Source organism: Barbatula barbatula, assembly GCF_947034865.1.
Source record: "Barbatula barbatula genome assembly, chromosome: 19".
In the NCBI taxonomy this organism is placed as follows: Eukaryota; Metazoa; Chordata; class Actinopteri; order Cypriniformes; family Nemacheilidae; genus Barbatula; species Barbatula barbatula.
In genome coordinates this window covers 10,251,359-10,265,466 of record NC_136782.1, presented here as the reverse complement: position 1 = coordinate 10,265,466, position 14,108 = coordinate 10,251,359, and the positions used below count along the sequence as shown (strand labels likewise).

The 14,108-nt window shown below is 37.6% G+C and overlaps 2 protein-coding genes across 14 annotated transcripts in view; one reads left to right on the top strand and one right to left on the bottom strand.

The window, feature by feature from the left end:
- The window catches only part of synrg (synergin, gamma), a 38,228-nt gene extending 33,439 nt beyond the window's left edge, over positions 1–4,789 (top strand). For 7 of the 13 annotated variants that reach the window (XM_079481121.1, XM_079481120.1, XM_079481117.1 and 4 more), the window contains 2 exons: positions 1,401–1,433; positions 3,745–4,782. In XM_079481121.1, coding sequence (XP_079337247.1) covers positions 1,401–1,433; positions 3,745–3,876 — 165 coding nt within the window. In that variant the 3' untranslated portion in view covers positions 3,877–4,782. Of the gene's footprint in view, positions 1–1,400; positions 1,434–3,744 lie in introns of all 13 variants that reach the window. The other 6 variants (XM_079481122.1, XM_079481119.1, XM_079481115.1 and 3 more) reach the window with 2 other exon arrangements.
- A 983-nt stretch (positions 4,790–5,772) lies between these two features.
- On the bottom strand, positions 5,773–12,529 carry dusp14 (dual specificity phosphatase 14). Its single transcript, XM_079481299.1, has 2 exons — positions 12,369–12,529; positions 5,773–7,416 (listed from the first exon to the last, which is right to left on the bottom strand). Exon 2 carries the CDS (start codon positions 7,296–7,298, stop codon positions 6,654–6,656), a length of 645 nt encoding a protein of 214 aa, XP_079337425.1. The 5' UTR covers positions 7,299–7,416; positions 12,369–12,529; the 3' UTR covers positions 5,773–6,653.
- Between the last annotated feature and the right edge of the window lie 1,579 nt (positions 12,530–14,108).

Here is a 14,108-nt window from a genome sequence, read left to right as displayed (position 1 = left end):
AGGACTTCTTTAGCTGGAGCGGCCAAATTAAGCGTTGCATACATAGACATAATAAATAACTAGATGCCTCATTGGCCACGCCGCGGCTGCGATACATCAACGGTTCCGCCATATTAGTGAGCAACAGTTCACTAAAAGCCCACTGAACCCAATGGGAGAGCTGCGCTTTTTCTGCATTAAAAGCACAATCATGTTTACATTTCTTAACATATTTGAATGGATTATGATATACGTAGAAAAGAACTTTATCATGTCTCTAGTTGCTTCATCTCTCGATTATAGCCTACTTTACAAATAATGGTTGTCGTAAGGAAATGTAAAATCCATTATTTGTGCAAGTCACTCGTGAGAATTCACTAGATGGCACCATGTTCAGTGAAATGTTATAGACAAGACAAGCAACCGGATAAATAACCACGTTGCCGTAGTCGAGAATAAAACACAGACATGTAGATTGTTTCTGAGATATTTTGTTTCTTTACTTGAATCATCGAACAAAACATTGAAGGTAATATAGTTAAATTTGCGTATTATATCAAAAGAATGTTTTTCACTGTGGAAATGACTTTTTCTGTAGTAATTTTAGACATTAAAAAAAATTGTATGTGTTCTTTTATTAATCCGGTAATCTGGACAGCAGTAAAACATGATATATGTGAAATAGTAAAACTTATAACACTGCCTTGCATTATAAGTATGAAATCGCATATAGTCATATAGTAAAGACGATGGTTTTGTTTCGGACGAGCTATGTTCTGATCATGTGCATTTACTCTACCTTAAATTATTTCCCATTAGCGATGTGTACACAATTATTAAGCCTAAATTAGCTTGAATAGCCCGCTTTTAACAGTTCCGTATAACATAAATAAATGTTCATGTCTATAACCACCTTTAACTGGCGCCAAGTCGTTTCTTTACTCCACATACAGTAAAGTATTGAAGTTTGTCGAGAAATAAAAATTGTGTTTTTTTATCCAGAAAATAGCAGCTCCACCATTCTCTCGTATGTCTTTGTAGTCGGCTTTTGCCCCTTACCAATGGCGTTGACGTACAATCCAGCGGACAATGAGGCGTCTAGTTATTATATATGTCTATGGTTGCATCCCTTGCATTCACAGTCATGTAAATGCCCCATCTTGTTAATATCAATTATCTTTAGCGCCATCTATCGAATGAGCGTCACGTCGTGTTTGGTGTGAAGAAATATGCTTCAAAACTTTCGTTGATATTTTGGGAGCTATAGTAACATGCATGTCATTCTTTCAATTTCTAAGTTGCCCATTCCTGTAGTGTTTTGCAAAGGCTTACATGGACAGTTCTTTCATCGCTGGGTCTCTGGTGCTGAAAACGAATTTCCAATCTGATGCTAATGCTAATGCTGTTTATGCTACTTACAGGCACTGACTAAAGACAATCGCTTCAAATTAATGGTAAATATTACATTGTGTCTGTCTTCACTTAGCTAGAATTGTAGTTTACAATGTCCCCCCGCAGGCCTTCAATTGCTTTAGATACTGTCGCAAGAAGTGGTGTCAGTTTTGTAGGTAGGATGCACACTGTGTTTACAATCAGATACTAATTAACCTTTCCGCCAGCTAAACAAGGTCAGATGAATTAGTCTGACCTTTACAGTGGCAGTGAGCCACCTGTTACCACTGCAGCAGACTCACGAGAGATCCAGTGGTGTTTCTACTGCAGCGTCACGTTCGTCATACACGCAAACATTCACCACAGGATCATCACACGGTATTTTTACATGTCTGCCATGTGCTAATTGCACAGGATCTACGCACAGCTGCCTGCATTGGATGGTAGACAGAAAGTGAGACGAGGCCAATGTGAGAGACAGACAGACAGTGAGACAGATCAGAACATAGGCTGTGGTAACTAGTTATTGGTAAACTTACATTTATCACAAATTGAATGTTTTGATTAATCAAAATTCACACTATTGATGTTGTTAGCTCACATCGATCATTTTGTGGTAATTCAATGCTCAAAATATCCTTTAACCTCAAGTTCCATCAATTTTCAGGTTTCAATCAATTTGCATTGAATTGCATTACAAATTACTAATAAATTCTGTAATACTTTATATGAATAATTAGTTTAAATAAATACTCATTACTGATAAATTCTTAAATAAACACTAATAAATCCTTAAAACAAATGTGAACAAATTCCTTCATTTATTAGTATCAGTTATTATTTCTTAAATAAAAACGAATTGCTAATAAATATGTAAATATGAATTACTTTTTTATTTATAATTACGATATGTTTAAATATAAAATAATTACTACTGGATATTACAAATAAATTGAACGTCAGTTCAAAGTTTATTACACCGCGTTCTGGAATACTTGATTCTAATTGGCCAATCACAAAATTCCAAAGTTTTATATTCCCAGATATCAACCACTCAAAATGAATAACACCTGCTAACCTAGATGTTTGCAAACCATCTTGACAGGCACCGTTTAATATTACACAAAAATAAATACAAGCTTTTAATAACATATTTGACATTATATTTACAAATGCTTAAATGAAATTGCCTGTTCGTGACATTTGAACGTCGTTTCTTACCTTAAAACTGAAAGTAAACGGCTTTTCCTGGCAGTAATCTGCCTTCGGTAAAAATTAGTCAATCAAATATTTAAAATTCCCATTTCGTGTCCAGTAATCTTCACACGTGGCAAGCAGTGTAATAAGCGGAATAATGAACAAGCAGCCGGCTGTTATCGCGGAATAAGCCACTTTAGTGTGATAGAAGATACAGTGTGATACTTGCGTAATTCACACCCTAAATGACATGTAATAATGTGCCAGATACCCTAGATTATTTTTTACTTATTATTAATTGTCGGAAGAATTGCTTCATAATAAATACTACATACAGTCATGCACAACCTCTAATGTATATTACTCTAATAATATCTTAGTACTCGTATCTAATAGTTCTTAACAAATGTCAAACATCTAAGCACGCTTCTTAAGAATCAATGCAATGTTGTGGGTAAAGAAATGGCATACATAATTGAATCGCCACAAAGAATGCTTTTCAAAAGCCTCTCAAGTGATTGTTTTGAAATGTTGTATTCATGCGCGAGTGTTCGTAGTATTAGCGTGGGAGGATGTGATTCACCACATGACTCATCCTCATTCGAGCATCAGCTTCTCGTTCCATAGGAAACGCAAAGAGGTCTCATTCCTCTTAGCATCCATATCATCATCGCCCGATCACAAATGCAGGACTACAGAATGAAAGCATGTGTGCACGCAGTGAAGTCAATATATTAGGTTCACTGGGTTCTTGTTTGGCTTTTCTATTTATAGACAGTATGTGGGACGATTGCACACTTCTTTTTCCTCTATTGATCATACAAATGATGCCTCTGCTTTATTGAGCTCTTGTTTTATGGAGGGATGGTATGCCACACTGAAGTGTGAATAGGAATAGGATCTGTGAATAGGTAAGGTGGCTGTCTAACTTGTTTTAAGAGAGACATTATTGTGCTGTACCTGTTAAAGTTAGTCGACCAATGTAGGTCATACATCAAGGATTGTTCTGGGTTTATATGTTGAAGTGTATTTGCAGTTCCCATAGAACATTTTAATATATCCCCAAAATCTCAATGCAATCCCAGATTTTCTCATTGTAAATCCCCTTTTTTGAGATTTTATCTTGCGTGAAGTAATTGTTTTTTTTCCATCTTTTCTTGTACAAATTCTTGGCAGGCCTTTAACTCGGAGACGGACAACTTCAAGCTCATGTACGGAGGTCACCAGTATCACTCCAGCTGTGCTAATTTCTGGATTAACTGTGTGGAGCCCAAACCACCGGGCTTGATTTTGCCTGACCTGCTCTAGAACCATGCTGCTGTAGGGGAGCAACAGAACTGGACCCAGCACTGAACCTTGAGGCACAGTCTGAACGATTGTGGGAGTCATTGAAAGTTCTGTCACTTTAACTGTTTATCGCGGTTTGTCTTGAAGCGGTACAGCTCTTGCCATTTGATATTGGGACGTCTAGATCTGCCATTTTCTGTAGGAATTTATTATATTGTATAGTACTGAAGAATAATTTAAATGCTGTATATGGAGTAAAATGTCTTTGTCTCTACCTTATCGTCTTTTTTTGTCTGATCTGATATCTGTTATTTTGATTGTGCCTGGTTGGATTTGATTTATTGCTGTTGGTTTATCTACTAAATTAAGTATAAACAGTTGAGTTGTTCTGCATGTGTTATTAATACCAGACTTGTGTTTTTGTAATATAAAATCTGTGAGCAAAACAATAAAAACATCTTGAATGCATAACAAAGACTAGTAGATATCGCATAAATGCACATTCGGCAATTTCATAAACTGTCAATGTGTCTTGAAATTGGACCATATTTGTTATTTCCTGAAGCTCGTGTCAGTGTTCTATGAGAAATATTGCTATTATTTCTTCCATTAATGGCCACAGTATTGTTATTGTTGTGCTGGAACTGTTGAATTTCAAGCTATTTCTGAGAATCATATTAAACACCAAAGCTAAGCGCTCTTATGGGCAGTGATATGTAGAGTTTGCAATTTAATGTGATGTTCCTTTTAAATTACTTTTTGTAAAGCTGTGGCATAAAGAATTTGGTGATGGTTTTACATTATGCTGTTACATTGCTTTTATGACAGGTAGAATAGATATTAAACTGTTGTAGGCATTAGCATCACAGAGTTACTTGGCATACTGATTGCTTAAAGGTATAGTTCACTCAAAAATAAAAAATTTGTCATTTGGTGTCATGTTTTTATAAATCCATAGGAGGTTTTTTAAGAAACACCAGTTTTATAGTTAAGTAACGTAGAATGGTAGATGTTTGGTTACTATGGTTTTACTATAAATAAAAAAAACTGTGGTATAGTTAAACCATAGTAATTGTGCTGAGAGTGGATGGCTTTTCTTGCACGAAAGGGTTCACATATAAATAAAATAGGTTAAAAGGGTAACTGTACCTTTAATGTTTGTTAAGGTGTTTTAATCGTATACCCTACCCGTTCACATTCAACGCTGTAGTATATATTTTTAATAATACATTTGTGTGGTTACCCCACATTATTGGAAACCCTTTGGTTCTGTTGTTTGGTTTCTGTAATAGGACAAGATAGTAATAGAACTTACCTTACACTGACTCGGCTCTAAAAGCTGCTCCTCACAGCAACATTACCTTGGTGATGGTTACCAGGGATACAGGAGTTTGAATGTGTTAAATTGCTACACAGAGAACATCAGGCTTTGAGTCGCTGTCTGTATGTAGAGACGACAATAGACGAAGTCTACAGTCACACAATCAGTTACCCCCTTTAAAGGGATAGTTCACCCAAAAATGAAAATTATATAATTTACTCACCCTCAGATTGTTTCAGATCTGTATCAATTTATTTTTTCTGCTAAACATGAAGGAAGGTATTTGGAAGAATGTCAGTAACCAAACAGATCCCCATTGACTTGTATTTATTTTCCCTACTATAGCAGTAAATGGGGGATGAAATCTGTCACTGGCATTCTTCCAAATATCTTCCTTTGTAAAGGAACAGTTTTATCCCTGCATTAGTTTTTCCAAAAGAATGGGTCTAAATGATCATTTTGAAAGAAAAAAGCTATTTAAAGGAATGTTTTGTCATTTTGTCCATTAGTGATAAGCTATATTACTTTCAATAGGTGAAGCGTTATCTTTGGACATATAACATCAAGCTTTAAAAAAAATCAAGGACTACTACATTAAAATATTTCATCTTTGATTTATTTGAACACACTAATTAAATTGTACACTTTTGTTGGTTTAGATATTTTTTTACGTTAATAAGTAAAATGCCTGTGACAGAACTTATTATAATAACTGAATGAAATTAATTTAAAAAAACATTGATAGTGCAAATAGACAAAATATAAAATCTAAATCAATGAAAATATGACAGTCATTTTTATTGGTCTCTTAAAAAGAAACATTTAACAGATTCCAGAATGCTGAAATGTCCTTTATGGTGTGCTGCTGTAGCCTAACACTGTCCTTTGTTGATAAAGTTCTGTTATATTCAATCAAATTCTTCCAATATACACAAGTTGTTTACAAATCTGTAAAACTGACAATGTTGCAAAGTGTTAAACAGTTTTGTGGCTCTCCTATATAGCTTTTAAAACTATTATATCTGTTTGTCATAGTAACTTTGTTATTTCTGCACAGTTTTAATATACATATTAATACAATAATATATTTTGATCAAATGCTACTAGTATTCAAGAGCAAACTGCTGTCTCGCAATAAAGATGAAAGCTAAATTGGAACAATAAGCACAATATTCACGTGGGGTTAAACCCATACAGATAAATTCTCAGCAGTTCCAAAGTGCTCCTAAATCATTATAATCTTTATAAGATTCAACATTTTCAACAATGACCTATGACTTCACTTCTGACCTCACGAAAATGACTCACAATGACGTCTTCCCTCTTCAAAACAGACACGAACACTCATCTCACTTGATTCCCTTGCTGAACGGACATGCAGATGTATCTCTAGAGGCCGGAAGACAACGGGGGTCAAAGATGGTTCACTGGACCAGTTGATTCTCCTCCTGTATCTTCTACGCTCAAACCAAATCCTTCACAAGCCCCAATAAGGTGCAAGGTTTCTGCGGTCCCTCTCGTACACATCAGGGATGACCCCGTATGGCGTCTGGATCATTTTCACAGAGTTCCTTCCAAACAGTTTCCTCTCGTACTCGATGAGCTGCCGCCAGAATCCTCCATTAGGACGAATAATCGGCCGACGGGCTTTGACCCATGCATGGGCCTCAGCCAGAGAAACCCTGTGGTACTTCATGAGGTAAGCCAAGCAGAGCGAGGCGGAGCGGCTCACGCCAGCCGCGCAATGCACCAGCACGGCTCCACGTTTCCGGCCCACGCTGTGGATCTTATCTGCCACGCTGTCGAAATAAAGCGCGATTGGAGAATGAGGCATGTCGGCCAACGGGACCTTCAGGTACTCCATGTGCGGCCAGTTAAAGTTGGGCAGCTCGATGGTGGCGTTCACCACACAGGTAATTCCCTTGGACAGGAGGAGACTGCGGTTTGACGCCACATTCCCACGGCTCAGGAACAAGGAAGGGGTGATCTGGGCGATGCCTCCCAACAAGCTGCTGGTTTCGTGCATCAGTCGGGGAACAGTGGTGGGTACCACTGAACTGCGGTGATGATGGTGGTGATGGTGATCGGGGTGGTGAAAAAAACCCTGACTTCTGGAACCCATAGAGGAGCGCAGGCAGGAGACGGAGAAGTAGAAACCTTGAGGCGGTGCCAGGATGCCTTTTAGTTCTCCTTGGTCATCTTAAAGCAACTGATGATATCACACAGACCATTGGATGTATCTGGAAGATACCAAGAGCAAGTCAAGTAGATGCTTTGACTAAATGCAACTTGCAACAATACATTTCAGAAGTAACTTGGGTAATGGTAATTGATTCTATGTGACTGAACCCACAACCTTCCGGTTACCAGTCTAGGTCTTTTTTCATTTAACCAAACCACACCAATGAGCTGTATGACTAGATTTTCCGACTTGATAGTAAGAAACAATATTAGCATGGATGAATGTTGGTTCAACAGAGTTAATTACTGTATGTACCCAGCAGATGTGACCCACTGTCAGATTCATGTCCCTTGAGCTGTGCACGAGAGAGTGAGGGCCGTGTGGACCAACTGCTCATTGGAGCCACGAATGAGGCTCATGAACCCATAATAAGCGAAAAAAACACATGTGACAGAAGCATGACATTTCAAACAAAACTCAGGGGTGGCGTCGCATTTTCAAAAAGATTTTCATAGTTATTTTGGTGTGATTTTTGTTGTTAATATGAAAACGCTCTCTGCTGCATCTGTTTTTATGTGCTTGGATTTGTTGACAACTAACATTGCCTTAAAGGGATAGAAAGGTTAAATTTTCCATTGTATGGACACAAAACCACTGAGACATTTCTCAAAATATCTCATTTGTGTTGAAGTCATACAGGTTTTAAACGACATGGGGGTTAATAAATGATTATTCTTTCGATTAACTATCCCTTTAAAGGATAAGTGCATATCTTTAAAAAGCATTTTAAAAGAGAGGACATGTGGCCGCCGGAGTGGCAAAACACCACCTTAAAAGGTGCACTAAAAATAAAAATGGTTAAAGGATACATAAAATTACTTGAAAATGAAAAAAAGTAGCCTACTTATGCTTCCAAAATGCCATTCATGACCGGGGGTTAACTAACAAACGTATCATTTCATATGGAGTAAAGGCATAGCATTAGCTTAAAGCTTTTTGTCGAGGACCTTATGACTGTACGGTACTGTATGTTCTCAGGTAACGTGGCCCCTACATGCCCCTGTGGATCAGTGCCTGCTGAAATGTGCTTCTGCCAATTATGCTGGGGGTCAAGGTACTGAAAGCCATGAAAAACAGCCAAATATGAAGCATCTGTTTTTGCAGCCTGTTTTTCATAGCTCACTATATATTATTGAAGGTGTACTTATGTATGTTGGTTGTTTATTCTCTTCGTGCCCGAGGGCTCTATGTCATCCATTCCTCTCGCTACAATCCAGAGGACTCTGACCCTAATAAGCATGCCACAAATATCAAACCAAATGTTAAATATGAATTGCATCTGATGTCTCTGTAAACAGCACCTGTGTTTCTCTGGCAGTGTAATCACATCCTACAGCTGGTTTGGTGCTCTATATCAACACATGGCTGCCTTCTCTCTACTGTTTTCACCTTCGGTCTTGTATTATCAGACCTTTGAGTAAATGGTCCAAACCAATTTCACAGGTCTAACCGACATCTAATAGTGTATGAACTTTTCCTTTAAAGGCATAAAACATTGGGAAACCGCGTACACATTACGATTAGGTTGTATTCGTTAATATTAGTAAATGCATATAGCTAATATGAATTTACAATGAGCAATATATTTCAGCATGTATTCATTCATATTAATGTTAGTTAATGTCAAATTAACTGTTCATGTTATTTCATGGTGCGATAACTTGTTGTAAGCAGATGGCATAAAACCTTATTGTAAAGTGTTAGTGAGAAAACTGGGAAAATATCTGCAATTGCTAACTTCCCTATTTAGTTATGACAAGCGTTTCACAATGTTTTAAACGATGTGTTTTTATAATAATAAATATTACGTAATTTAATGTAACAATAATATTTGTAACATTATTTGAACATTAAGCAACAACATAATATTGATAAAATGCTCTTTTAATACAAATTTTCAAGTAATTTTCAAACACAAGTCAGCCAATCCGATTTTGGTTAACCAGAACGAAAAAAAGTAGCAGATTTGTATGCAATATGCATGAGACATTCAGTGAACAGACAGTGGGCGGTCCATGGGTGTGCCGTCTGAAACAGAGACTACTCCATCTCTATCTTACCTCACTAGTCTGAGCATACACACTCTTGTAAATGTTTAGACACTAGTAGAACAATAAGTATTCATGTATTGCATAAAGACCTAGTTCCTTAAAGGTTCTCAAGAGGATTATCAATTTAAGCCTGTGTCCTTGTGTTCGGTAGCCTGTGTTTGCATTAATAAAACCCATCTGCCCAGTTCGTGCCGCCAGTTTCCATGAACCTTCCACTACATGAATGAATAACCGCCAGCCAGCCATTCTCATGGGACTCTGATCGCAATAACATCTACAGTCTCTCTCTTTCTCTCCCTGGCTGTCACTCATTTTTCTCACGAAAATTTTATCATTGGGTTTCCACAGATTCATAGTGGGTTTATTCACAAACGTTTCCGTAAGCTTTTGTGCTTGTTAACTCAAAGGGGCAGTCAGTGTCACTTTGACAATGTTCTTTGGGATTTCGTTTTTTACATGTTTTTTCTATATAGTTAATCATTTAGATTACGTTTATTGAGTGTGTATTCATACTCCGAAAATTTCTACTTCATATTCCTTGGAAACTGTAAAAGCATACAAGCTTAGAGTAACATAAGGGCGGTGGGTAAATTTACTGAATTAAAATTTTCATTTTAGGTCAACAACTTCTTTAAAGGCCATTTTCAAGAGCATGTGGCTGAGATACCATAACTATAAGAGTCTCCATGTGGTGCCGTGACCTGAGTTCTGAAATACTGGGCGGATATATAACAACAGAGACACACCTCAGCAACCCAAAGTGCAGATTGACTATCAGAGCTATTTATATGAAGGGTGAGCGAAGGGGTAGGATGAAAGGGAGAGAGTTCGAAGGCAAAGAAATCGTTTTTTGAGCTGTATAATATTTTGAGTAAAATACATGAAAATTAAATTCTAAATTAAACCATTTACTCTGCCTCAAGCCTTTCCAAACCCTTTGAATAGTTTTTTTACACAGAACACAAAAGGAATGCTGTTGAGCATTGTTCACATTGCTTGTGTCAAAAAAGAACCCCTGGCCATGGTACAAGAACCATCACCAATTCGCCCAATTGTTCAAGGACAAGATGCTGTATAACGAAAATGCTTAATTTATTATTTACGAAAAAAAGTAAATTACTTTAGGTTGGGTTACAAGACACATGAAAACCAATGGCATTCTGTGTCAATGATGTCAAATCTTCCTTCAAAGTTTGGATATACACTAATGTAATGAGACAAACAAGACAAACAAAAAACAACATAAAAAGATCTGGAATGACACAAAGGTGAAAAATGATAGAGTTTTCATTTACAAGGGTGGGCTCTTTCCGGAAAGCCGCAGTAAACATGTATTATGAAAGCACTCTCCGGGTGTTTATGAAAAGGCACTGGCATGTTGATTACCAGTAAATTATAAGCAATCAATCAATCTTCAATGAATATCTTTTGCAATTTATTTCGCTGGAGACTCAGTAATTCAGTTTCTCCACCTGTGGACTGGCAAAACACATGTATTCTTGGCATGACAGTAATATGGGCTGCTATGTCAACCTCACACACACATAGACTTGTAATTCAGAATCTGTCAACACCAGAGCACATCACAGACACTGTGCTCCAGGTCACAAATGCCGTCTCTCTCGTGCGTGTGAGTGTGTGGAAATTCTTCCAGAGTGATTCCACATCCGCAAGCATTAATGGGAATGAGAGGCACCTGCTGAGAAACTCGAGCCCCAAAATGGCAGCCTTTCTTCCACACCAAATGTGGAAAGCAGGAAACTTAATCTGAGCCGTGTTTACTCTATCAGCTCAATCTTGTCAATAGCCGAATGAAACAATCCACGTTGAATCAACAAGTGGCTCCCAAACTGGAAGCATTAAATTGTGAGATGTTAAAATGTAAACATTAAAAACTATTAACACATTGAAAGACAGTGCTCTACGTCATATGCCTGTTTTCACAGGATATTAAGAAAAATATAAAATGCATAATAATAACCGAAAGACCCCTATGTGTTTTTTGATGGCCGATACCCATACAGATGACCATCAGCTATGTGATATTGATTTAAAATTGAATGATGTCAAATAAAATGTGTTTATTCAAAATATGCAAAATGAATTACATACAATTATTCTGTCAATAGCAAGGCACGCTTTTTGGGCAAATAGATTTGTAAAAGGTAAAATGCAATGTCAGTTATCAATCATATTTTCATAATAAAATGTCCAACATAATGTAGGTGTTGTATATTTTCTTTCTTATTAAGCCTGAAAAACATTTGGTGAGATGCTACAGATATTTATTAAATGCCCCAAAATCCGTAACACCTTTGATTTAAAAAATGGCCATTTATTCTCATTGAGCAAATACTACAGGCAAAATGAACTGTAGATCTCTGGTTGTATATTTGTTTCATAGCACCTCGTGCTAGATTCAGTCACGCACCTCAACCTGTTCCAAACACGATGTGGATCATTACATGGATAAAGATCGAAGGCTATTAAAACGTTATGATGCGATCTGCTACAAAACTGGATACAACAATGAACCTGTTGGCTTCACGATTGGCAACAAAACAACTAGTTCAAACTCAAGTGACGGAAAATGAAGAAGCCTTGCGAACGTGCGAAACCTCGAGGAAAATGATATAAAACTAAACGGCGCTGGGTTGCGTCCACTTTACGCGCAACACAAGGAGCGTTTATTTTATTTTATTCGTATATGAATACGCATCATAATAAACTGTGTGATGGAACGACACTTCTTACTACGCTGAACCAAATACAATACGAAGAGATGAGACGTCGTAAAAGCTGCATTTACTTAATACACGTACACTGCGAGGACTTCGGTTGCATTAAATGACTCGTGTTCTTCCGAGGCGCTCCAAAGAACAGACTTACAGTAACTTACCTGATCACTTCAGAACATTGAAGGCAAATGTACTCTCAAGTCATGCACGACGGTCAAATCTATTCGTACGCGCTAACAAGCCGATTATTCCGTAAAATCGGACAACTCTACGCGCATCTCCGTGGTGCGTGCGCTCGTCTCTCCGGTGCGTGACAACAGGAAATGTTCTATTGGGGAAAACATACGCTGAAAGAGCGCAGAAGCGCCTCCCCTGTGCCACTACTGACACATCACGATCGACACTCACCTACAAATATGAAAGACAAACATCTTGTGCAAATGAACACAGTACTTCACTCCTCAGGCTCAGCATGTCTGTGATGGAGGTGCAGCTGAATAGCTCCTCTTATACAGAATAAAATGCTTGTGAATTTATAATTAAGGCTAAATATAAAATAGCCATCCATACCACAAACAAGTCAGGTTGAAAACAATATACCTTAATGCGGAAATGAGGAAGGTGAAACATGCTGAACTTGTTTTTAATGATTTGTGTTTGCAACATTGAAATCTATTCTCTGTATCATTAATATGTAAGAAAGATCACGTCTTCATAATTACCGAACTGCTTACACAAACCCCTTCAGCACACAGGTCAGGTTTACTGAGGTCAAGACACAGGAACCGACCCGAGGCGATATAATACTAACCTCATAGTCTTTCCAGCATCTGAGGCACAGAGCAAGTCTTTTCATTTGAGATATTTCGCCTCCGAGGCAAACACAGAGCAGTGCTGTTTGAACTTCCACAATATCTGTAGTGGCGTCAGAGACAGGAACAGAATGAAAAGAAAGAGGACAAAGACCAGGAAAGTCTGTGGCAAACCTGATACTCTTTGCTGGGGAGAGAGCACGAACCCGAGAGAGGGCCCATGCGTGCTCACAGCTTTTCTAGGACAACACAGAAAGAGAAACTTTGTGAAAGAACTCCTCGGTGTGTAAAAGATGATGCAGGAGAGCTGTAACTTCTGTTCGCTTTTAAACACACCTTGCACTCAACTAGGAGTTTGATGGTGTTTCATTTAGTAACAAAGTGACGAAAATAAACTTAAATAAAAAATGTACAGTCTTCCTGTTTAAGATCATGGATAAAACATATTAATTGATGAGTCATCTAGCTCGCAGGAGAATGAACGTTTTTAAGTACCTGGTTCTCATAACCATCTGTGAGCAAGGGATTATACCATTAGAGATTTTCAGTCACGTGGTCAGCGGCACATTCAGCCCCAAAGAAAAACATCACTCGAAGCCTTCAAATGCCCGGAACCTTTATGGAGCCATGTGACAAGTCACTATTTATTTTAACATTACATTAGACAGGAAAAGTCCATTTAAGACTTGCATTTTTTTATTTTACTGGAATGAAAATAAGGAAAATGTATTACAGCTGCCATGTAGTAAAATATGAAGTGTGCAATTTCTGAACCCCTAGTAGCACCATGAAGATGACTTCCCAAAATGACTTCCCAAAATAATTTCAAACATCCTTGGCCAAGACGCTCAAACAAACAGACTGCAATTCCGTTTGCTTTTGGTATATCAACAAATACACAAACACCTTACAGATCAGATTCAAATGTAATACACAAGATATGGTTGAAACAGTTTTGTTGAATGCAGTTGTTTTTAAACTCTTTACTACACACAGAATCCTCAGTGGACATGTATTGCAAAAAGCGACAAACTACTCGGAGCAAATCACTGCTGTCCTTTTGAAACCTTCTCCATATTTCGTGATTTA

What these genes read in the sequence shown, in the direction of transcription:
- dusp14 (XM_079481299.1), bottom strand. Translation starts at nt 7,298, where the DNA reads ATGGGTTCCAGAAGTCAGGGTTTTTTTCACCACCCCGATCACCATCAC.